We start from the raw sequence: 25,990 nt of genomic DNA on the forward strand, positions 1-25,990 counted from the left end.
TAAATATACAGTGAACTCCTCTTTTGTTATCTTCTGAGCCGCCTAGCATTGGCCAGTGAGCACAAGTATAGGCTAGTGGTCCTGCGTGGCAATGCGGCGCTGTGCTTCACCACCACTTAAAGTCATTCACTCATCGGAGTTAAATACACGATGGGCTCAAAAGCCTATAGCATTAAACTGTTACAATAAGCAACCAATGCCAGTTTATGCACAACCATTTAAGAAAATAAATCGAACTAATGGCGAATAGACATTGTGTTTGTCAGGCAGCTATCAATAGGCTACAGCCTAGACTAGGCTACATCTAGAAGATGCAATATGGCTTTATGGACGTTATTATTTAGCTATATGGATGGCTAATAGTGAGACTGTTTGCAAGTACATTTTATCTTGGCTTGGCCAATGTATTATGTTAATTCTTTCATATGGAATTATTCCTCTTAATTGTCTCGAAGGAAGCGATGCAATATTGGGACTGATGGTGGTCATGAGGTGTGTTCATAATGGAACATGTCCTAAAGAATGCAGGTGAAAACAAATTGAAAAGAAACTGAATTGAAGGGCCAAATGGCATTAGTTTTATTCGAGGCAATACATTTTAGGCTATTTTACAATATTTCAACAAACATAAAATAAATTCAATGTTAAGATATGTCTTAGTTTTTGCAGATTAATGGTGTGTCGGTTGACAAACCAGCAATTAAATCGCACAACAATGTTAGTCATATTTTTTTGTTTTTTAAAAAAGTATCATGAACAGACAATTCATTGCACGATAACCACATTGAGCCCGTCCATTTATAACAATCTACAAGGATTGTAACAAACATAAAAATGTGATTCAAAAATTAACTGGAAAATATCGGAGGTTTTTTTTTTCGATAAGCTCACTTTATCCATCCGACCTAAGCTCTGTTATTGAAAAGACACAGAGAATGGCCCTTGTTTGATCCAACACATTAGTTTGCCACTCACATCAAAAGTCAAGCCGCAAATGATGCCGACTTGGACATGACAGATTTATCAATTACAGATTGAAACATGTCTAGATACGTCTTTGCTTTCACATATAGATTTAGGGAACCATAACGGATACACAGAAATTACAATATTTACAGTAAGTGTTTAAGATTGTGGGTGCTATTATATACATAGCAGTGTCCCCTGGTTCACTCCCAGGCTGTCTCTGTTAGCGTCTTCACTGCTTGTCCGGGGTGTTGTTAACCAGTGGGCCGTAGAGTCCGTTAGTGTACCCCTGGTCTTTGTGCAAAATTGTCCTGTCCCTTATGAGATCGCTGAACGCATAGTCCATTGGCGGTCTGAATCCAAGCGTTGGCATCAGCCCGGTTGTCGAGTACGGGGTCATGAAGGCCAGGCCTCGGCTGTGGGCTGAGTACGCCAGGCGAAGAGGGTTCAGGCCCAGGTGAGTGCCCAGGGAGTAGGTGCTGGGGTCGGCTCCGAAGTGAGATGCGTTCGGCTGCAGAGGTGAGAAAGCAGAGCGGTTGCTGAGCGTCATGGCTCCCGGTAGCATGGGCCTGGGCGTGGATGACATGGGTTGCGCGCTCTGCAGAAGCCTCTCCGCATTCCACGTCTCCTCGGGAGCTTTAGGCTGCCCGCTGTTGTTCAAGATTTGTTCGATGGCCTGCACCACGTCTTTACCACAGCCTTGCAGGACCAGCTCCAGAACACTGCGCTTGTGGCTAGGGAATATTCTGGTGAGAATGTCGATGGCGTTCATTTGCCTGGAGGCTGCGGAAGTGGAGGACGGGTCTTGGTCGTCTTTGTCGGTTTCTGAACCGGAGTCGGTACCCAGTGGACTGATGGATCCGGGGGTTTCCTCGCCGTCTTTCAGTGGCTTGGACACGGGGGAGCTGACGAACGACTCTCCGTCTCCGTTCTCGGACCCAGAACCGTGGCGCATGTCTGGCGAGGAGATGCCAGGTACTGACTCTGAATCTGTGGAAACGGATTTTCCCACGGTTTGCTGTGAAGACATTGGCACCGAAATATGGCTCTTCGGAAAGAGTTCAAACTTTTGGATGTTTGAGTCTATAAAATAAAACAAGAGAAACATAATATGAATAACTACACAAAACAATGAATAACTCAACAAAAATAATCATCACACTGACATTGCAGTTTAATTTCTCCATTTAACGCCAGCTCAAGCCCATGGCCTATCATTTTAAAAGTAGGCTATATTAGTATGTTTGACTAAATGCATTGCCTGTAGGACATAAAATGACACCATGTCAACAAATTACTAGACACAGTACAGAGTATATAAATTAATTGTAACGTATTAGAGTGCGCCTTTAATATCATCACCAGACTGTCATTCTGCATGTTCTGTAACAGCAGCTCAGCTCAACTCGCTTACCTTGACTGCTGTCGTTGTTGATAGAGCCGAACACCTCATAGTTCTGCCGTGGAGGAATGATACCATTGGCGGCAGCCAGGGCCAGACCTTCGGCTGTGCCGTAGAGAAGCTGCAGTTCTCTGGCCTCGTTCTCCTCCTGCGCCTGTTGCCTCCGGAGCGCTACCTGGGCGGCCATGACGCGCTGTCTCTCCGCGATCAGAGTGCACTTGGCGCACATGCAGTCCTTCCACCGACAGTAGCGCTTGTGGCCCTTCAGCGCGGACACCACGCCGTGATTCCGACACCTGGCGCACTTTGGCGTGCGGGGGTACTTCTCGGTGGCGCGCAACAAGAGCGACGGAGCTCGGAGCAGGGTACTGGCCATTGAGACCGGAATAGAAGAAGCCGCGGCGGCCGAGGCAGCACCGGGGTGAATCTGAGATCCTGCCTGGGCCGATTGAATTTCTGCTCTGAGATCCATTCTCTAACCTTCAGAGAATATTCAATCGATAAGTCTTTCGAGACTTTCCTGACTACACGTTAACTTTTGTGCGTAACACGGGTGAGGATCTCAAACGAGCATTTGTCACCATCAAGAATTTACTGCGTCAAGGCAGCGCAGTAGAAAATCGATCAAATAAGGTGACGAACGTATCGCGCTAGTTGAATAGTGGTCAGCACCATTCCCCCAGACCCTCCAAGCAGTTTCTCGGAGTTGAGTCCACTGACAATTCTTGGAAAGCCTCTTCTGATTCTAACACGACGCACTGACCAGAATTACACAAACCAATCTTCGAGAAGAGTCCAGCCACAAACATTTAAAAGTAGCCTGTCTGAAGCTGTCCCAGTGAAAGTTCTGTTCAAGCTTCTCAATTTGAAACTCCAAAGTGTTCGCCTTTAGTAATGCGCCAAGAGAAGACGAGCTTGCAACTCGCAGTGGCGTGACACACTAACTTACTCGAGAGATTGCCACTAGATACAGATCCCCACTCTCTCTCTCTTTCTCTCTCTCTCTCTCTCTCTCTATTGTTGCGCCTACGTATTCATTAGACAAATTTGACAACAATGTGGTGCCCGTCATTGGCCAAAGAGGGAAGGTGCAATCTGATTGGCTTGTCCTTTTTTCAACTGTGTCCACCTGAGTTCTTTCTAAAAAAAAAAACTATTGTTTAGAATCTGAGAAGATCCTGCAGAGGTACACCATATTGCTCAAAACATCGAACTAAACTAAATATATTATTTGTTTCTAGATCCATTGTCGGTAATAAAATATTGTTTTGAGAATATCAACAATTTAGTTTGTATACGTTTTTCGCTCGATGTTAAATAGAGTTTGACATGTTGTGTATTATACGAAAAACAAGGCTATGAAAAAAGAAAACAAAAAACGTGCATTTATTTAGAGGAGTTATTTTTAGAGGAGGATTGTTAGCCTATGTCCAGGTGGCTGTGGCATACCGTGAGCTCCGTAACTTGGCAAGGTAAGTGGCTTAAAACAGCAGGTTAACCTTTGGATCGTATTCGATTTTTATCTGACCAATCTCTGATGAGCGAAAGTAAAAGACGTTGTAGACAATACAACATAGAATTATATCGAAACTGTACCGTAGCCTATCCAGGAATTCGCTTTGAGTATGTCTTTGCTATGGTGACAAACTTGTTACTCATACTAAATTCAATATAGCAATTTCTCCCACACTGTTGAAAAAAAAAAAAACAAGATCTGTAAGTTATACATGGGTGTAATTAATACTTTTGTAAACTATATCGATTTTTAGTCAACAGTTTGTCACCTACAGGATGCGTTAATTCGAAGTAGCCTACCGAATAATTTGTTTTATTGTCACAGTTCCCTAAATGTAATTATTAAAAGTCAAACTTTTGACCTTGCGCATTGCAGCGCATAGCCTATAAAATAAAGACTTATCAGTGATCACATCTTAAATAGAAAGCCACCATTATAGCATTAGACGGACATAAATAACTGTATATTTCACATGTAAAATAATTATTCTTATGATTAGTTTTATACAGGAAAATAGCCGACCTATTACATGTTAGATTGTATCCTATTATACATTATTATACATAGGCCTATTACACATAGCCTACTTAATCATTGCATTATTATTATTATTATTATTATTATTATTACTATTACTATTACTACTACTACTACTACTACGACGGCGACGACTATAACTTCAACTAGCCTACTACTATTGTTGAATATCTTGAAAAGAGATTTATCTTAATTGACCTTAAGTCCTTATCAACTTCTATCGAAGTGGAGACTATTTGCTTTGTGACAGTTATTGTAGTTTTTCATTATTATAATAATCCTTCTAAATTATGCATTTCTCCCAAAATCATAAATATGTAAGAAATGCTTAATAACCTAAGCTTACATAAACAAGTCATGGTCAGACATTTTCTAAATTTGTTATAGACAGGTAGGCCCGTGTGCGCATCACTGTGCAAATTTGTTTCAGGCAAATTACTGAGTGGTAAAAATAATTAAAAATGAAATAGAAATAGAAAATAACTGTAAAAACAAAGTAGATAATCCAGTAGGCCTATATAAATAGTCTAATACTTAAACATTCGCATTGTAGAAACTAGGGACAGTGTTGTTTTTAAGATACACTACGTTTTATTGTCTCTCATGAAAATAGTTTTTCAGTTATGCGAGAACTACTCAGCTCTTTTAGTGATTTGGGGAACTGGCTAGAATATGATCATAGTAATTAAACCACATCCTAAACGAACGCCTGACAGTTTAAAGTTGTAGGCCTATAGGCTACGCACCATTTTACACACGAAACATGCTGCCGGAGGCTCAACCGACACCAGGGCCTCGTCCCTTCGTCTCCATATTTCCCTGGCGTTTTGCAGGAGCTGGACGCGGACACTGCTGCCTGCCTCCTCCACCGCCGTGCCTTTGAATCTTCACATCCTCCTGTCGCTAGCATCCCATTGTTTACACACTGAATCACTGTAAGCAAATGCCATCTGTTTCTCCCGCTGCTTTCACCCGCGCCTTTAATTATCTAACCAACAGACTAATAGAGATGATATTAAACTAAATCTTTTTGACATTCAGAGTAATTATCTCGGTTGCGATCTCACTTGAATGAAAATCGCCCCAACTGAAGGTTTAATGCACGACTCATTATGAAACGGCACGTAGGTGTGGATGTTTAAGCTGCATGGTCTGGTGAGAACATGCCAAAACTAGACGAGATTGATTTCAACTTTGGCAGCCACTTGGCTGTTGTAACTTCAGCTTGTGTTGGAGTCTTTTCCCCATTCCTGACCAGTTGTCTTAATTAGAAAATGAATCAACTATTGTGATAAGCACATGCGAGCATAAGCTGTGTATTTTCCAAATAGTGAATCCTTAGGCTTATAGGCCTACTTCATGGTCTCATCAGTTGAAATAGCCTACCAACAAAGGTGTATTCATAAAGTTAGAATGTTGAAGCGTCAATATTTCAAAACTTGTTTCCTTTCAATGGATAGCTCTCCAGTCTCCAATTAAATGCCCCCGGGCAATTAAAAGTGACTGTGGGCATTTAATGAATTCAGCATCTTTGAACAGTTCAGCCGACCTGAACATAAAGAAAACCATGCCAGGCTCTCAGTCTAAAAGAAACGCTACAGACCACTGGGTTTTACACCTTTGTGAATCTTCACAAAAGCGATGCTTGACCCAACATATGTAGCAGCATGTTGCTGGTCCTCCAGCACCCCGGAGCGGTATTCTGGCGACCCCGCTCTCTCTCTCTCGCTGATGCTGCTGGCCGGGCCGGTCATTGCTGGGCCCGGACTCAATCCCAGGGGGCTCCCGTTGAAACGGTTGACTGTGTAAAGGCGCACTGCGGGCAGCAGCGGCAGGAACAGGGCCGGGCAGCCGTTGCTGCCCGTTGGGGGAAAACAGTGCGTATTTATACGCTTCATCTCTTCACCAAGTGCTCATTAGGTTGTTAACCTCTTGCGCACATGAAAAGATCCCGCTCAGCGGAGAAGACTTCAGTGAATGGAGACATCCCCTCAAGGCAGGGAACAAAGCCTTAGAATAACTGCACAAAATAAGCCTGTATCACAAACTACCAAGACGAGGGTTTGCAAGTTCATAGTGTTAAACCGTGGTTATTTCATAATGGGAAGCCGATGTCGGCTTTCCATAGACAATTATAGGCTAAAGCAATGTGTAGCCTATCCAGTAGAATAATCTATTATCCCTATCTCAACCGTCAACAATAAAACAGTATAATACATGGGCCTACGTGTCGTGCAACTAAACCGAACTAAAAGACACCCACTGCAGATTCCTCACTTTAATTTCAGCTACACATCAAAATACCAAAACGTCCAACGTCAACCATCTAAACAATGATCACCCCCTCAAAGAAACTGAAGATGATGTTGACGATCGGAGACATCAATCAATCAGTCCGGTTTTTTATGGTTATACTTTGGATAGTGTGTGTGCGTGTGTGCGTGTGTGTGTGTGTGTGTGTGTGTGTGTGTGTGTGTGTGTGTGTATTTTCAGGTACCAGCCAATTAAAATGCATGCTCGATCCGTCCACATCTGCCTCCCTTTGCAAACGACAGAGAGAGAAAGGAGGGAACCCAGTGAAAGAGCGTTCATTGGGATCACAGATGGACTAGAGGGTTTTTGCAAGAAATTTGAGAAACACCATTGTCCCCAATCCAAACTCAATGTGTTCCTCCACAATGGCCCCGGCTTTGAGCCCCGCCGCCTCAATTGGCCTTGTTTTTTAAACTTGAAGTGTTCGGCACAAAGACCGGCCTCCTAAATGTCACAACCGCTTCGATTCCGAGCGTGCAGCACTGCAGCAAGACGGTGCTCCGCAAAGGGAAAAGAACACAATTATGAAGCAATTATTACTCTGCTTCAGTTCGCACGCCAGTGCCTCCATTCAAGCGCCTTTAGCCCCGTTTAAGGCTTTATCCCTCGCTGCCATAATCCGAACACCGCTGGAGTTTCTTTTTTTCACTTTCCCAACACTTTTTATATATAAATTAGAGCTTCAGGGCACGGCGGGATGAATAAAATAAATTGTGGTTTTATTTGAGTGATCTGTTCCCTTTTATTTATTTTTTTCAACACTTGATTTGACATCCTGGGTTGCCTTGTGCACATTAAACAAACAGAACTGCAGGCAAATAATACTGGGTAAGAAAAATGAAATGAATATAAATAATTAAATGTCTATATTAAATTAATTTCATTATTAAAAGGCATAATAATAATAATAATAATAATAGTAATAATAATAATAATAACAATAATTCTATAGAATGTATTAATTTATTATGAAAACTGCAGTCCCCTGATCGACTATTAAATGCATTATTATTATTACTTATGAATGATTATTATTACTTCATAAGTAGGCCTATATTGTTTTATCCATGTGTAGCTCATTTTAAACAATTCCATCGATTCCATTCTAAATGTAAAGAAAGAGGACACGGGTGGGGAATGCGATGAGGTACTCATCCAAATCAAGCTCTTTTCTAAATTCTACAATTCTATTCATATTTTTGCGCACATATCATTTGGGATCGCCAGTCTTTGCTGCTTATGATTTTATTCAAATAGTATTTTCTTTATTTAGCACTAGGCTACAATTATCCTAAAAGAAAACCCTATGCCATTACCTTGTGTAGGCCTACAGTAATATTAAACTATCATGTTATGAACAAGTAGCTTATAACCTTAAGAAATTATAGGACATTGTATTTATAATTATCGGACAAGAACATTGTTGATATGTCTTATCTTCTCAGCTATTATTTCATTTGTAGAGTAAGTGTAAAGAAAAGTAAATGGCAAAAACATAGCTTTCCTGTATCTAAGTGGACACATCCAACGAAATCATGAGATATTTGGCATTCGAATTTGCATTACGACTATGATCAATGGGCATGAAAATGAGGTAGTCATAAAATTGGCTAACCTCGCTTTTGCAAGTGTAGGCTAATCCACACAAACTAATGATGGCAGAGCAGGCTAATAACCATTATGTGTCTTATGGGCATTTGGATAATTATTAGTACAAGATGATAAGCTTTATATTTGTATGGACACTTGTACCCATTGTCTTCATGTGAAATACTCTCATTAATATAAGCAAACTGCTTATAACTGCTTGTGATCACATATATAATTTATAGTTAAGATGCACGCCGAGTGAATCAAGTCCGGCATGTGTTAATGAGTGAAGCCTACTGCACTGAATGTTGACATGCCAAACAACGGCCAATGACTTGAAAGGACGGGTTAATCACGGGAGTCTGGGCAACCGCGCACTTTAAACCTCCACAGCAAAGTATCCTCCGGCGCCGTCCCGATCACACATTTAGCATTTGAGCTTTAAAATCATTCCCCTCTTCTCTCCCTATATAAAAGTTTTCTTTTTAAACCGACGTCTCTGCCCCCTCCCCTCGCGCCCCCATTCAAACACATCTCCAACAAGCATCCCAGGAAGAAACGAGCCCCCCTTTGTGCCGGACTGTTTAAGCCGCATAGATTCTGTTTCTTTGGCCGTCTTTGAGTAGTGAGCATTGCTGAGAAAGTAAACTTTGAGTGACCCTCCAGGTTAGTTTGGTCTGGGATTCTAGCATCGCTGAGCGAACGCATTTAAAAAGGGCCCAATGCAGTGGGATCCGACCCACTATCAAAGGCCAAATCACTAGCGTCAGGAATGTTGTTCTCTCACCAGGGGCTGACATTCTTGACCCTCGGAGAGCTGGTTAAACATTATTGAACGTTTCCCTATTGTTGCTGAAGGATCAAGTCACCACCTGATGTTGGATGCAGAGACTGTCAGAAGAAGACACAGAATATCTCCATTGTCACGGCGATGCAGGCCCCACGGCCTTGCCAAAGAATTTAAGGAAGCGCGCCTTAGCTGGAGCATGGTTCGTTTAGTTGAGTGACAGACTCTGGCTGCTGATTGAGACGTCTGCTGCTTGACCACTGACCACTGCACCGCAAGCCCGACTCAAATGATCAGAGTGAAAGGAAGGGTCAGCGAAAATAGCATTAGCAATGTTGGCAAATTAATTTTCTCAATAGCATTAGGCCTATATTTTGGTTTCAGTCCATAGGCTAATCTAGTTCAAGGAAGACATTCTTGCGTGTGAGACGTGTAGGCCTACACCACTACCCTACATCTACTTTGCATATTTTTATTTTAGCAACGTGATCAAAATAAAAAATACTAAGGTAGTAAGTAGCCCAGTGAGTCAGAGTTAACATTCAGAGAATTCAATTTTAAGTAAACAATGCAATTGGTAAACACATTGTCACTCGAAGTAAAGTGGCAGACATCGTTGCAATTTCAAACAAATAATGCTCGGTGTTGAATGTAAGCCTACAGAAATGATTACAATTAATTTAAGTTTTTTCTTTGCAATTCAAGTCTTTCAGAATTCCGTTAGGGTATACAAAATAACCAATATAACTTGTTCAGGTCGGAATAAGAGCAGAAACCGTTATCAGACAGAAAGGTAAATATTTCTGTTGCTTGTTGCTCAACCTTTTCCATCTCTCAATTTTCGACTGTATAGCTTGAATGATTACCATGCCGGCCATTCCCACAAACTGCGAAGGCTTTAGCCTCTTTAAGCACACGCCAATCTGCCAACAGCTGCAAGCCTCAAGTCGACGGATGAGCAGGAGACAGGCTGGATCAAGTAGAAAGCCCTGCCATTACGTCTAATGGGCATTTCCGACACGTTCATCGCCAAGATGCCGCTGTGCATTAGTCAAGCCATACAGTGACTGAAACTGTAATATTGCGCATTGCAGGGATAGTTGAGCAAGCGCCGTTCCCCCTGAGGATAGAATTAGCCGTATGTGTTTCACATGGGCGCGCACAGGGGCGACCCGTTCAGCTGCGAAAGATGCGCCTCACCTTTCCCTGCCGTCGCAAAGTGCAGCGTTTACCATTTAGAAAATATGTTGTTTACCACAATAGAGCCATATATAGGTCTAGGCTTGGTTATTTAACTCTTCAGGCATGATGCACTTTTTTTCCCCTTTCAAAAAAAAAAAGAAGAAAAAAAAGGCCGTTGATTTGTTCACGAACCAATTTAAGCTTAGGTCCTTGATTGTAAATTGGCCTACCTGTGTAGGTTAGAATGCACCATATGTTAATCAGAAAAATAAAAATGAAACGTTTTGTTAAAAGCCTGATTGAAAGTTTTAGTAACTTAGTGTTCACTGAGTCATTCTGTATTGACACATCTGCAGTATGTGTGTGTGTGTGTGTGTGTGTGTGTGTGTGTGTGTGTGTGTGTGTGTGTGTGTGTGTGTATATATATATATATATATACATATACACACACACACACACACACACACATACACTGCAGGTGTGTATATATAAACAGGGCAGAATTGATTTCCTCATTCTGACAGACACCCTTAAATAGACCTCAAAACAATCAAAAACAGTCCCACTCCCATACTCCCAAGGTTAGTGGAGGCAGCTGAAGCAGACGGAGGGGAAGGGAGGAGAGGAGAGGAGAGGAGGAGAGGAGGCTCTCTTGCCTGAGTTGGAGCACTGGCAGCCTGCTGCTCCGGGAGGGGTATCAGGGGTGAGTGGAGGGGGTGAGGTGGGCGAACTGTAACAGCAGCACATGCTTGAGAGATAACCAGTGGAAGTCCAACTCAGTGAACACATCAAATGTGAGCAGTTTGCGTGAGAATCAGGAGAGCTGCAGATAGATGAAGCTGCACAGCACATAAATCTTGCCTGCAGGTTAGCTAAGTGTCTGAGAAAAGAGAGTGTGTGTGTGTGTGTGTGTTTTACTGCACTCACTCACTCACACACACACACACACACACACACACACACACACACACACAAACTCAATCACTGGAGAGGGAGGGGAAAAGGCCATTCACACAGAGAAGAGAGTGAGTGGTTACATAGGGGTGCACCATTTTCCTAATTTCAACAGAAATGGTCTCAACAATGAACATTAAAGGTATACTATGCAGGATTGGCGATTTCATCGCTGGTTTCGCTTTCACTTTTCATTTTCGCTCGTTTTATGCTTGCATATTTCTCTGCAGAGCTTCCCCTACAGCTTTAGCGTGTATATTTGACAAAACTCCTCAATCGGTCAGTCTGCCATGCCTTTTCATGAGACTTTACATGACACTTCCTGGAGTAGAGCATGGGTGCGTGCCCGGTGTCTCCTGAAGTTGCAAGAGTGGTTTTACCGCTACAGACCACTAAAGCGGCCAAAAAAAACACAGTTCGACCGGTAATGACCCATTTAATCATATATAACAGTATGCAACGAATTGATTAACTGAAAAACGTTGCTTAGTATACCTTTAACCGACCCCCCCAGCACCAACCTCATCCTTGAATCACATCTTCCCAAACCGTGTTTTCAAACAAGCAGCGCTGCAGATGGAGCAGAGAGCCTTTAATCTCAATGCTGAACTGGGAAAATTAGCCTTTGATGCAGTTAATGCCACCATGTCTGGAGAACAGAGCTGCAAAACAAGAACAATGAATCAAATTCCTCAAGCCAGTCGCTGTCTTCTGCTGTGGACACAAACAGGACACTGTCCGCCACTGGCTTTGAGGGGGGGGGGGGGGGCTGGGGTCTGCGCTGTGTTCAACCCCCAGCATAACTTCACAGACTCAGGAAGAGAGAAGACATTAGGGGCAGTGGACTAGGAGCCTTAGATTCATCTCTAGGAAGATGTAGTGCAGTTAATTCCCCACAGTTGCATGTCATTTTTATATACTTACAGCTGTCCAATGAGATCCTCTTCGGTCCTGTTTCTTACCATAACAGTAAATCATTATTTTGTTGCTCTACTGGAATGATATAAAATTATGATTTTTTCACCCCCCCCCCCCCCCACTAATGCATTGAAGGATTTCAAATGCATTGCAGCTCAGGCATTCTTTGTCATTCAATTACCATAAGCAAACCATATTATTTGAGGCAAAGTGATTCTGCAGGGAAGACTGGAGTTGGTTTTGCAGAGAAACCACGGGTCAGAGGGTGTCCATGACTTCATCCGTAACATAAAAACAACCCAACTCGCTTTAAGAGCCTTAACTTATAGAAACTTATGGCATCATATTGGAAATAGAGTGTAGATCCAGATGGGTGCATGTTCATATATATTTTTATATAATGTATATCAAACTAAAACTAATACAGCATCAAACTTAAAAAGGAACAGGGTGGAAAATCAAGAAGAGACCATGGGAGGAAGATGGTGATGATGATGATGGTGATGATGAGGAGGAAGAAGAAGAGTGGGGGTACGAAGGGTTCGATGAAACCGGAGAGTGTGTCCAGCGTTCTCCGGGTAAAACATCTCGGTTCCGAGAGCCGATTTAGTTTTGAGGAGAAAAAAAAAAAAATGACAAGTCCGTGAAGCAGCCTTTAGTGGGAAGTACTTGTACAGAATGCTGATCTACCAACTCTGCACCGTGGTTTTAGTTATTGTTTGTATGTTTTTCTTTTTTATTATTATCATTTTTTTTTTTTACATTTCAAAAATGTGGGCTGACAAAAGAAGAAAAAGAAAACACGGCAAAAATCGTGTACGGAGAGTGTGTATGTGTGTGTGTGTGTGTGTGTGTGTGTTTATTTTCTGTTTTGTTTTCACTGTGTGCTTGTGAGGATCTCCTCCGTGTAGACTTGTACACTCCGCATTCATGTACAATCCACAGGAGCGTGTGTATGTGTCAGAGTGAGAGAGTGTGCATGTGTGTGTGCATGTGTGTGTGTGTGTGTGTGTGTGTGCGTGCGTATATCTGTGTATCTGTGTCCGTCCATGTTTTAAAAGTGTGTGTTCTTGTGTGTGTGTGTGTGAGAGAGTCTGAGGGTGGTCTCTGGACACAGTGGGACCATGCTTGGGTTGTCCTCCTCTCCAGCGGGGGGCAGTGCAGTGCTACTCCCGCGCCTCCAGGAAGAGCGTCTCCTGGGGGAAGAGCTTGGCCTCCAGCAGGGTTGACGCAGGGTCCAGCTGCGTGATCTGTGACGAAGAGGAGCGAGAGGAAGAGGAAGGACAGGACTCAGGATGTAGCAACGCAACAAACAGCTCACACACATTGGCAGGGTTTCCCAGAATCGCTAAGAAGCTCTTAAGTGCTAAGAACTTCTTAGGAGCGTTCTTAGAACATTTTTACAATGCTCCTAAGAAGTTCTTAGCACTTAAGAGCTTCTTAACAATTCTGGGAAACCCGGCCATTGTATTTTACTAAGGGTTTGGTTTAACACGCCTCCAGAGAATAACACCAAGATCATACAGTATGTATCTTATACAGGCTGAGATCTCCACAGGCCTCCTCAATTCAATTAAAATGCATTTAGTTTTATATGGGATGAGTATTGTCAAAACTCAGATGTATTCTATAGCCTACATATTGTAATCCTAAGGTTCCTGCGCCTAGGCTGGGTGTATTGACAGAGCAGTATTGACATTTCATAAGGTCTCCTGAAAGATTAGTTCTAAGAGGAGCCTCTGAGGAGCTGGTGTAACCTTAGTTCACTGAGAGCCTATTGGCTGAGTAAGAAACCTGTCAGATGACCATAGACATCTCTGTTCCTCTCCATAATAGGAAACACACAATCAGATATGCTGTATTATATACATAACAACAGGTTTGTAAGTTGTTAAGACGTTTGTGTCATAAACAACCTTGTATTTTTGAGATGACTGTAAAACCATGCACCAAACAGAATGAATGAACAGAAAGAATATACAGGAACAATTTATATCACATTGTGTAAACAGTTGATAAAACATCAATCGATGTGTAAAGAAAACTGGTCTGGAACGGACCTAGCCCTTTTAGAACAACAGATGTACAATGTACAGTCCGTTTCCACTTTTAACTTGCCCTATATACGAAAAGAGCATGCAAAGAAATGCATAGACTGGATCTATTTAGAGCAGGCTTAGTGCATTTAGTGTTTTAGGTCTTTTATAAGCACTGCTATTAAGAAAAAACACTTTTAATGATTTCACTACTGGCTGGAATTTCATTGTACTGAATTTCATTGTACTGGTTGTCCTAACTTGTGTAATGCTAATAAAGTTAAATCTAATCTAATCTAATTTAACTTCAACTCCGCACATGAATGTAAATCTATCTCTGGAAATCCACAAAGACCTCAACAAAAAGTTGAACGGAAGGGGTTTGATACAACACAAACCACCATGAGGCCATGTCAGTGTCAGTGACACCAAACAGTGTCTTATCAGGATATTGCTAATGGAAAAACAGCAAGTCAAGACCAGAACAGCAAGCTGTAACATCTGATAGCATCGTCCAGGCCAAATCCCAGCACGCTGCAGACGGAATGACCGCACATGTTGGGGGCACACTGGTCATGAGCTCTGCTGGTCTGACATCATGCGGGTCGAGAGCGGGAGGGAAGAGAGGGCTAAAATCTGAGAGGGCCTCTAGTCCAGCCTTCTCCCTCAATGCAACAGTGTGTGTGTGTGTGTGTGTGTGTCATGCTCTTCTGCTGCTTCTAAGTGTTTCTAAGGAACTAGCCAAAGAGGAGAGGACTTGCACCGAGTGGACACTGGACACAGTGACCTCTGGCTTGATAACGCTAGCCAGGTTGCTCATCATGTTTCACGATGGTATCGCTTCCTCGCTGGAGGGAAAGCTAGCCGTCTCGGCGTAGCGCTTTCTCCCCCGCTGCCTCCAATCACTCCCTCTCTTGCAAACAGACTCCAATTCTGCATGACGCACCATCAACACCTGACAAATTCAAGCCCGCTGGAACAATACGGGACCCGAACAGGTGGCAGCGAGAGCAATCCACATAAGAGACTTCTTAGCTTCTTAACTTAGCGATTCAGTCAGGATCGCGATTCAGCCGCTCGCGTAACTCCCCGACTGGAGGCTGCTGCGGCGAGGGACCTAATGATTGGAGGGGCTCCTGTTACATAGGCCCGCGCTCCCGACCACACCTGGGCCCAGGTTTTATTCTCCCTCACACGGAGGTGAGAGGAGGCTGCCGGGGATTGGGGACGTGTGGAGCCGGCGCTCAAAATGGCAGCCTCTGATTAGCACGCCTATTATGAGCACGAGGTGCAGTAATTAACAGCTCCCCGACTCTGAAAGCTGGCCCGCTTAGGTCACAGTTTGACGACCGGCTCAGTGTCACGACCTTGAAATAGGAGGCTGACATACTGTAGGTGTGTTGAGGTGGTGGTGGTGGTAGGGGGATTGTCTTGTTAATTAAAGAAGTGCAGATGACCTTTCTTTCCGATTGCAGTGCCCTGAAACTTGATCAGAGGTGCGTTCAAGTTCACAGAACTTAGGCGAACATAGGCAAACGTTTGCGAACGTTCGCAAACAGTATTCCGTTAGCCTTAATATTTTGGCAAACGTTTGCCAACAATCGCAAACAGTCTGAGGAGGTGGTGCGCCGCGAACATACAGTGGAACTGGACGTGAGTTTGACGAACGCAACAATGCAATTACTGTTAGAATGGAATGTTAACACCAAATCGTTCAAATTTAACATTTCAAAGAAAACATGTTCACCTCGAACGTTCGCCTATGTTTGCGAATTTGAACGCACCTCAGGTATAGCGCTAGAATGGCACACTGGCCAAGCATTTAACAATCGATTACAAGTACAAGTATAAACTCTTTGACCATTTGGGCGGACTGCACTCCGATGCCAACATCTGTGCCATCGGCTTTCGATGTCCACTGTTGTGCCACTGTTCACTACATGTGCTGCTGCTGCCTGTCTTGATAACGATGCAGCTCTGCTTTTGTTGATCCAGTGCGTGTCATGCTTGACATGCTTCACATGTCACTTTAGAAGTTGTAGTGATGCTTCTGTAATCACTTGTAGAAGCAACATTGAGAGACCGTGAGAATCTCAGAGCCAACTGAGAGTAAATAAAAGTGACCAGTCCAAAGTCTCCAGGAGTCGTTCGACCCGCGAGGCCGCTGGTTTGCCTTTCACGCCTCAACGCTAGCCTCAATTAAAACCAGACACACATTTGCACCCCTTCACCAAATCTAGCATTTTGTCTTAGCTCCATCAGGTAGCGGAGGCTGGAAGTGTTGAGACATGAGGCGTGCATGAGACATGAGGCTTCAGGTTGGCGTCACAGGACTGGCAGGGGGTTGGGGTGTGTGGGGGGGTCGTGGACTCCCCAGGGACCAGGGGTGGCATTACACCAGTGGTGACTCCTCGGCTCTGTTGCCCCACACTCATCTAAAACCCCAGCAGGGGGCAATTGACTTCCCAGCAGGACCCTGAGGATGGGGACGGGCACAAGCGGAGCACAAGATGGTGTGCTAAAACACTATAGCACCCTCAACACACACACACACACACACACACACGTCTCTCTCAAAGGCTGTTCTGCCTTTTTCTCACCTTCAGAGAAGTGATGCAAAAATGCCAGCCATGCGAATGAACCTGACAGCCTGTGGCAACACTACAACATCAGGTAAGGGCAAATTAAGTGTGTGTGTGTGTGTGTGTGTGTGTGTGTGCGCGAGAGTGTGTTAATGGGGTGGGTCGCCCCTTCCTAACTGAGGGCTAGGGAGAGGAGAGAGGCGCCACACTGTCAGAGGGCCGCGGCGCCATTGGTGATTATTTACATTGTCATCCAATTAACAGACCATAAGCATGGCGGCATCTGTCAACAAACAAAGCTGTTGTTTGTACACCTCCTCTCCTCCCTCCCTCTCTCTCTCTCTCTCTCACGCTCTCTATCTAGCTATCCGTCTCTCTCGCTCCTGATAACCTTCCAGCTCCTGTGCCATTACCTTCTGTTGTGGGCCTATCCAATTAAAATGGGACTAATCTATGCCATAGTGATGTGCTCAGGGCTTCCAACACACACACACACACACACACACACACACACACACACACACAGGGGACCGTTCACCAGTACTAGGAGAGAAAAGACTATTTCCACACAGTTAAAATCTCACAGGTACATGACAGCAACAATTCCCCCTGCTCTCTGTCTGTTCTGAGAAGAACAAATAAAGAGTCAAGATTTGTTGTGTGGTGTGTGTCTCGCTCTTTCTGTGTGTGTGTGTGTGTGTGTGTGAGCGAGAGAGAGAGCAAGAGAGATGGAAGTGTCGTTTGCGCATACATGCATTTATTGTGTGTGTGTGTGTGTGTGCGTGCATGTGTAGGAGTGTGAGTGTGTGCTCTGCTCAGCCCTAAGCTCCTGAAGAGGTTATTAGAGTAGCTGAGAGAGGAGAAGTGGCTGCATAAAACCCCTGTGATGGCGTTGTCCACGCGCCCAAGACGCTGACGGCAGGTAATCCCCGGCTAACCCTCCAAACACACTCATCCTCTCAGCCCTCACACCGAGACCAAACACACTCATCCTCTCAGGCCTCACACCGAGACCAAACACACTCAAGAGCTGCACAAGCGATTTAGAGCCATGTCACAGAACTGACCCACAAACACACACACACACACACACACACACACACACAGAAGTGCGGAGGGTGTTACAAAGAGTACTGCCCAGTTACAGTATATGTGGTTCTTTTAACACTTCACATTTCAATGCTTAACATGGAACACATGTAACATGGTATCAGAGATGGAAAAGTTTGGCTTCAGAAAGTAAAAAGTCCTGCCTCCTTTTTGTTCCAACCATCCAATACATGGCAGGACTTTCACTTTCTGAAGCCCGACTTTTGCATCTCTGCATGGTATGTAGTACTGGATCACAGTACCAATCCTCAGTACATTCATGCACACCTTATCCATAGTATTTTACTGCTCCTTTAGTCATGTTGATTTGATTTGTTGAGTTGCTTTGTATATTCCTGTTTACATTGTATTGTATGTTGTGTGTGGTGTCTTAAGCTGCTGGGACCTTGAATTTCCCCTTGGGGATCAATAAAGTATCTATCTATCTATCTATCTATCTATCTATCTAGTTCTTTACAGAGAGATTCCCTGCCTTCACACAGAATACATTGGCTTTGCTTCTTCTCTTTTTGCTTGCTTCTCTTTAAGGCTGGATTTTTCCTCACAGTTTTCACTGTGAGAATAAGATAACTCACCAAAAGAGACTGATCAAAAGAGAGAGGTGTGTGTGTGTGTGTGTGTGTGTGAGAGTGGTGTAATAAGCTCCTAATGCTCTGGAGTACTGGCGTATCCCCAACACTGCTGACTGGCTTTATCTGCCTGCTCATCTGAGAGGGCTGATAGAGATTACTTCTCTCAATGACCACAGATCATCTGAAGTTGCAACACTCACTAAGCCGACACACACTTGCGGAACGCTTACTAATCTGATCTGAAGTTTTTTTCTCTTTTCGTTTCAGTACTAAATAAATAAATAAATAAATAAATATAATAAATAAATCGCATGATGGTTCAGTACAAAGAGAATACATTTTCACACAGAGTTAAAAGTTAAGATGAAATTAAAATTCCCTTCTAGCCCTATGTCAAGTTATTTATCTCATATCTCTGCACTGTTTGGTAACTGGTCTATTCTATTGCTGTAAAATATTACAGTATGGGTTGGGTTACTATATTTATTTATATTTTTATGTTTGACCTTTGGGCTGATATTTTTATCTTTTACTAACACCCACATGATTTCGCTTGAATTATGATTGAAGGCATGTTGGATCATCTCCACAGACTAATCAGAGAGGAACTGACATCAATCACGACTTAAATCAGATAGATTAACACTTCAAACAACGCCTGAAGAAATATTACAAATCACTTCATTACGACACACCAAAACAGGTTAATTACACACAAGTGTTGGTGTGTGTTGAGTGTGAATGGGGAGGAAGGGGGGGTGGGGGCAGCATTTCATAACAAATATGGAAACTGCGAAGACGTTCATTTGAAAACATGATGAAATGCGCCGCCACCAAAAAAAAACGCATTTTTAATGAAGCCATTTAGGACTCAACGTTAATTAAAGCTCAAGCACACTCGTCTGTTTTTTTCCCTTTCTTTCGGTCTTTTTTTCTTTCTTTCTCTCTGCTGTGGCTGAGTGTTTATTTGGCCCAATTATGGAAAGCGGTGGGAGGTCATTATATGGCTCCGGGAAGGATGGCGGCATGCAGAGCAGAGCAGAGCAGAGCGGAGCGGAGGGGAGGGGGCCTGGAGGAGAGAAGGCCCACTTCAAAGCCTCAGCACAGGGGCTACACCACGCAGGAGGAGGAGGAGGAGGAGGAGGAGGAGGAGGAGGAGGAGGAGGAGGAAGAGGGAAAGGATACGTGACCAGAGCCGAAACCTCCAGATCTCACTGTGGCAAGAAGGAGGGGTGTCAGGTAAGGCAGGCCCACTTCAAAGCCTCACAGGGGAGGAGGAGGAGGAAGAGGAAGAGGAGAGGAGAGGAGGAGGAAGAGGAGAGGAGGAAGAGGGAAAGGGGGAGGATATGTGACCAGAGCTCTCACTGCTGCAACAGAGAGGGGTGTCAGACAAGATGGGAGAACGCAGGAACAAAATGGATCCTTGTTAAATAAACGATAAATGTTCGCATAATTGGCCACATCCATAAAAAGATTCACCCAGACGGAGAAGGCAAGACACACGTCACTGCCAGGATGGTCTCCAGATATTTAGCTGAAATGTTGTGCCTAGTCTCGTGGCAAGAAACCTATCTCTGCCATCTCTAGCTCACAGCCTCAGCATAGTCCACCCTCCCCATCCCCGTGCTCTGTGCAAGCCATCCATGTCAATTAGAACCTGTTATTGCAAGGACAAATTTGGCGCTTACAATCTCTAATCTCCATCTGCTGTTTTGATGGGGAACTGTTTGATACCAAAGAAAATAATGTTGACACGTCGCTGTGTGCTTAGAGCAAAACAAACATTTAGCGAAAACATGCACACCACTCGACTAATACAAGGCCAGAAAAAGGGGTTTAAAATAAGCACAGAAATGTGACAAATACTGTAAAATACTGTTGAAAATTTCAGCTTTATAAATCTAAATGCACACTTACAAAACCATGACAAATGGATTTAAAATGGAATTATGCATAATAGCAAGCCTCTGAGCATACAGGATTTACTAATATTAACTTAATATGACCAGTTTTAGTAAGACTTTCACTGGCTCCATAAACCAACAGTGTTTAGACAGAGTTGTCTGATGTTTGTTGAATTATTAATTATTCCTATTCTAATTCCAATAAACATTTATTCTGTGTAGATAGCGATGGAGATTTCTGGATGGTATGGCAATGGACAGGTCACTATACAATGTTAGTTAAACTCTAGTTTAAATACAATTCTAAAGTGAAAGTTTAATGAATAATCAAATGAACATGAGAAATAAACACTAGTACCAATATGCTTTTCATATCATCCGATCGCACCCTTAAATAAATTATTTGGCTTTGACCGTTAACCCGGTGATGTGCTGAGGGGATTCTGGCTATTAGTTTGTTGTTGTAGTACACCCGGGCCTCAATACCTCCTGCCTGGCTCCAAGGAGCGGAAATAACCAGACTGCCCCAGCATCCTGGGTGGCAATGCTGGAAAAACAAACAGTAAACCTGGGAGACGGGAGAGTCTGGCTTTAGGATCTACTAAACCTATTAAACCACTCAGGGAGGCCTAGACTAAATCCACCTTAAAAAACATCAGCATGTGTAACAAGAGACAACTCAGGGCTGAGCTACGCAAGTCCACTGCCTATCCATTTGGATCCAGACGCATTGGTTCTGCAGACAGACTGGCTGCGCCATGCTTCACAATTCTGCTTAACGATGATGGAAGAGCTGACACAGACGGATCCAAATGCAAATGCTGCTATGAAATATTTAGCATGATAGGAGATATTTAGTATGCTATGATGTCCGTATGAGTTAGCATGCTATGAAGTCGCTATGAGATATTTAGCATGCTATGGAGTCCCTATGATTTAGCATGCTATGGAGTCGCTATGAGCTATTTAGTATGCTATGAAGTCTCTATGATTTAGCATGCTATTGAAATCGCTAGGAGATATTTAGTATGCTATGAAGTCCGTATGATTTAGCATGCTATGGAGTCGCTATGAAATATTTAGTATGCTATTAAGTCCCTATGATTTAGCATGCTATGGAGTCGCTATGAGCTATTTTAGTATGATATTAAGTCCGTATGAGTTAGCATGCTATGGAGTCGCTATGAGCTATTTAGTATGCTATGAAGTCCCTATGATTTAGCATGCTATGGAGTCGCAATGAGATATTTAGTATGCTATTAAGTCCCTATGATTTAGCATGCTATGGAGTCTATGAGATATTTCGTATGCTATGAAGTCCCTATGATTTAACATGCTATGGAGTCGCTATAAGATATTTAACATGTTATGGAGTCGCTATGAGACATTAAGAATGCTACGAAATCGATATTTAACCGAGACCCAGACTACTTATATATAAACAGAGCACTGCAGTTTACCCACCCAAGCGGATAGCCGATGCCCAAGCAAGCGTTTGTTTATACGAGGCAATCAGACAGAAATGAAGCTCGCTTTGAGAACACCATCACAGCTGTCCATACGGACTAAAAACACACAGTTCTGGCAGACGCACACTAAAACAAAACAAAACAAAACAAAACAAAAAAAACAGAGTGGGAGAAAGAATGAAAGAATAAAAAGAGAAACTAACAATAGAAGACAAACACATTCCGGAGTGTCAAAGGCAGCGAGTGAAACTTAAGTATTCAGTCACTTATCCCTTCACCCCTCCCTCTCTCTCTCCCCATCCCTCTCTCTCTCCCTCTTCTCCCTTATTAATTACCCTACATTTGATCACTCTCTTATTGCCAACAATGGTCTGTGTGTTTGATGCAGGCGCGATGGTGAGCGGCAGTTTAAACATTTGTGGAGAATTACAAATGCAATAGTCGTACATCCCGTTAATCCCCATCGCAGGAGAGTGCGCGAGGAGCGGAGCCAGTGGAAGAGATGTTTTTAATTAGAGAGGGAGAGAGAGAGGGGCAGGATTAGACTGGGCACTGTGTTCAGATGCACAAATACTGGCAAGCTCTCGCTAGTGCTCTCGCAACGGCACACACACACACACAGACACACAGACACACAGACACACAGACACACAGACACACAGACACACAGAACGCCCACCCCAATAACTTCATAGTCGCAATCATGCCTCTTTAGGGCAAGATACATTACTACTTCTGCGGCGGATAACTAACTTGACTTACTAGAACAGAAATGAATGTCAATAAATAGCCGACCTATTTGTATACCGTTTGAGTGTATGTGCATGCATGTGTCCTCAAGAGCTGATATTAGCACATGGGTGTGCCACTGTGCCTATATGTTTGTGAGTAAGAACACAGGTGTGCTCATGTTTCTGTTCATAACTGTGTGTGCAAGGGTGAGAAAGAGAGTGGGTTTGGAAGCCTGGGTTTGGTTAGCCTTTTGTATGCATTGTTTACAAATGTGTGTGTGTGTGTGTGTGCACATGCGGGTTTGTAAGAGCGCGAAATGTGGCTGGGGAAGGTGTTCATAATTGTATTTTCATTTTGTGTGTGTGTGTGTGTGTGTGTGTGTGTGTAGAGGTGATAAGTGTGCGTGTACTGCAAGTGCGCCTCTAAGTGTGTGTTGGAGGGGTGTGTTCGTAAGTGTGTGTTTCCCTCAAGTGTGCTTGTGGGTGTGGGTGGAGAGAGTGGTGTTCATAATTGTGTGTTTGCCTTAAGTGTGCCTGCCTGCATGTGTATATATATGAGAGCGTGTGTGTGTGTGTGTGTGTGTGTCCTCTCCCAGTGGACACGCTGGCACACAGCCTGGGCAGGCCTGCACACCTCCCCCTGGTTGATTAGTGAAAAGCTCATTTTTGTTTCCATGCCGCTAATTAAGCAGGTAGCTTGCGCGCTGCTCATTAGGTACCTGCCTGCCTGCCGCCGTGCCGTGCTAACACGGCCCTAGCTGCTAATTACGCGGCTAGCGTAGCGGCGGCTAGCGAGCGAGCGAGCGAGCGGCAGAGGGGCGCACTGGGCCGAGGAGAATACTGCTGACTGTATCCTAAGTAGCCAGTGTTTTTTACTGCATCCAAAGGACCCTAATTAATATTCACCAAATTACAAATGCACTTGTGGGTTCTCAGCGAGAGAGAGGGAGAGAAAGAGAGAGAGAGAGAGAGAAAGTGAAAAACACACACACTAACAGAGAGGGGGTAAGAAGAAGAGAGAGAGAGATAGAGAGAGAGAGGAGAAAGTGAAAAACACACACAATAACAGAGAGAGAGAGAGGGTAAGAGGAAGAGAGAGGGGGGAAAAACAGCCTGCTCATTAGTCCAGCATGGCTTTTAATTAATCCGTGAGTGTGCGGTACAGTCCCCATCCGCAGCAGACAGGCTGGGATTACGGAGCGCCACCGCGGCGGGATTAAGGGGAACGGGATGGTTCTGGTTCCTGACACACTGCACTTCTGGGCCGGCACCACAAGAGACTCGGCCCCGGAAACGGACTCGGCACCAACGAGCACCTACTGTACATGTGCGTGTCTTGTGGAGCTGGCCCAGTGTCAGGCATCAGAACTCTGGAACAGTTCAGTAGCAGATCGGGACTCGATCGGCTCAACAGTGAGACGCCAAGGCAACAGGTGCATCCCAGAATGATCACTTGTGGGTGCTTTTGTTTACGCGTCAGGTTTTTTGCCACTATTTTGCAAGCTGCGTAAAGTGGCGATACTGAATCATTGTATTGTATTGTACTGCAGCTATTACTGATATTAAACAGGAGAATAGGAAAACAACTGCCTCTCTCTGCAACTGTATGTGAGTCTGCCTGTATGCATTCTTGCGTGTGTGTGCGTGTGTGTGCAGGTGTGCCAATGGACTCACATTTCTGCGAGGGAAGGTAGTGAGGACCTTGAACTCGTCCGAGGGGTAGCCCTTGGAGGCCACGAAGTCGAAGAGCACCTGCAGCTTGCAGCTGCCCAGAAACCTCCGCACCAGGAACTCTCCGCTGGGCGTGCGGACGCGCAGCTTGCTGACCGGCTCGCCGCTCTCCTCGGTGGGCTCGGGCGGTAAGGCCTGCTCCAGTGACAGACGGATCGCCTGGACGAGAGGAGAGAGAGGGGGGATAAGACAAGTCAAGCTTATTTACATAGTGCATTTCATACACTGAGCTCATAGGTCCAGGCCACCCGATGAGGACAAGTCAGATTCATGGAATCAGATCATGACATCCGATTTCTGTACGTTCTCTTATTTGCATGTAGACCGGAGTATTCAACGTTCTGATAATATTCAGAGTGATGCTTACTTCGAGTATGAATGTGCATGTAACCGCGCCCATTGTGCTTTCCATAAACCAAACCAAAGCAGTACTAGCAGATAAAGGGGGGGGGGGGGGGGGGGGGGATAGAGGGGCAACAACAGGACACACCAGTTACATTACATTACATTATTTCATTTAGCTGACGCTTTTTAACCTAAGCGACTTACAACATGAAAAAACTTTAAAAATTTAGGTTTTTAAGAGCATTTCTAACAACATAAAAAGCCACAATGGGTGTAATAACTGCATAAATGAGTGTGATTGTCTGAAGTAGTGCTAGTTAAGGGTGCTACACCTGCTACACGCTGGCTAGATTGGATATTGGCTTGAAATGTTTTTTTTGTGTGTTACCTTCCAAACCTTCAGTCAAAAAGTGAACTCGCACACCAATATTGCCGATGCAAGTTTAATCCAACCATTGAGTGTAAAGTGCTACCCTTACCCCTTAAACACAATACTGCAATTCAACACGTTCTAAGGTACAGAATGCTCACACACACAGACCTATCCAGCATGTGTCAGATTAGAATGTGTTGAGGCACATTTGGAGATTCTTTAAAAAAAAAAAAAAAAAAAAAAGTACAGAAAAAGCTTAACTTTGTATTGGTTAAAAGAAATGACAGAGAGAGAGAGAGAGAGAGAGAGAGAAAGAAAGCAAAGCAAAGCAAAGCAAAAGAGCGAACAGTGATACTTGAATGCAGAGCAGAAATGAGCTCTCCTGGGTCAGGTTGAGGTGTAGGTGTGTGTGTGTGTGTGTGTGTGTGTGTTTGTAGGGGGTGGTAGCTATGTGTGCCCCAGTGGACTCCTCGCCTCCTGGTCTGTTGTTCCTGTTTTGACACTGGGTAGCATATGCTGTGACAACACGCGGCAGCTTTATTTACCCACCGTAATGCAATTATATTTCATAAGAGGAGACAACAGTAGCTCATTAGCGCCAGCCTCGGCTTTGTGCGGCGGGGGCCGCGCTCCTCGCTCCCCCAGGTGAGCAGGCCGGGCCCCCCCCCCCCCCAGCGGCCCCCACACGCGACACGCATGGCCCTCTGGGAGAACGCCGCGTCACTCGCAGGCCCCGGAGGACACGCACGCCCCCCCCGCCACACACACAAAGAGGAGGGAGGGATAGAGAGAGGGAGAGGGAAAAGGAGAGGGAAAAGCAACAGATACAGAAACGGAGAGGTTGAGGAAAGGAGAGCAACAAAGAGAGGATGAGGAGAGGAGAGGAGAGAAGAGGGGACAGAAAGGAAGGGAGAGAAAGAGAAAGGGAAAAGGGAGAGGTGGATAGAGAGGGAGAGCAGAGAAAGAAAGAGA

The 25,990-nt window shown here is 44.2% G+C and overlaps 2 protein-coding genes across 3 annotated transcripts in view; both read right to left on the reverse strand.

Annotated features, from left to right (window-relative positions):
* Positions 1-990: 990 nt before the first annotated feature.
* On the reverse strand, positions 991-2,840 carry dmrta2 (DMRT-like family A2). The gene is made up of 2 exons (XM_062556314.1): positions 2,381-2,840; positions 991-2,049 (listed from the first exon to the last, which is right to left on the reverse strand). The coding sequence occupies exons 1-2, from the start codon at positions 2,838-2,840 to the stop codon at positions 1,199-1,201; spliced, it is 1,311 nt and encodes a 436-aa protein (XP_062412298.1). The 3' UTR covers positions 991-1,198.
* Positions 2,841-12,535: 9,695 nt separating this feature from the next.
* faf1 (Fas (TNFRSF6) associated factor 1) overlaps positions 12,536-25,990 on the reverse strand; it is an 85,583-nt gene continuing 72,128 nt past the window's right edge. For both annotated transcript variants that reach the window (XM_062555663.1, XM_062555662.1), the window contains exons 18-19: positions 24,244-24,459; positions 12,536-13,415 (exon numbers count right to left, since the gene is read on the reverse strand). In XM_062555663.1, coding sequence (XP_062411647.1) covers positions 13,332-13,415; positions 24,244-24,459 — 300 coding nt within the window. In that variant the 3' untranslated portion in view covers positions 12,536-13,331. The remainder of the gene's footprint in view (positions 13,416-24,243; positions 24,460-25,990) is intronic.

The sequence above is a fragment of the Sardina pilchardus genome, chromosome 15 (genome assembly GCF_963854185.1).
Source record: "Sardina pilchardus chromosome 15, fSarPil1.1, whole genome shotgun sequence".
NCBI classification, from domain to species: domain Eukaryota; kingdom Metazoa; phylum Chordata; class Actinopteri; order Clupeiformes; family Clupeidae; genus Sardina; species Sardina pilchardus.

Coding starts and splice junctions, on each gene's coding strand:
- dmrta2 (XM_062556314.1), bottom strand. CDS start 2,840: ATGGATCTCAGAGCAGAAATTCAATCGGCCCAGGCAGGATCTCAGATT. Junction 2,050..2,380: donor CAACAACGACAGCAGTCAAG/GTAAGCGAGTTG, acceptor TTTATTTTATAG/ACTCAAACATCCAAAAGTTT.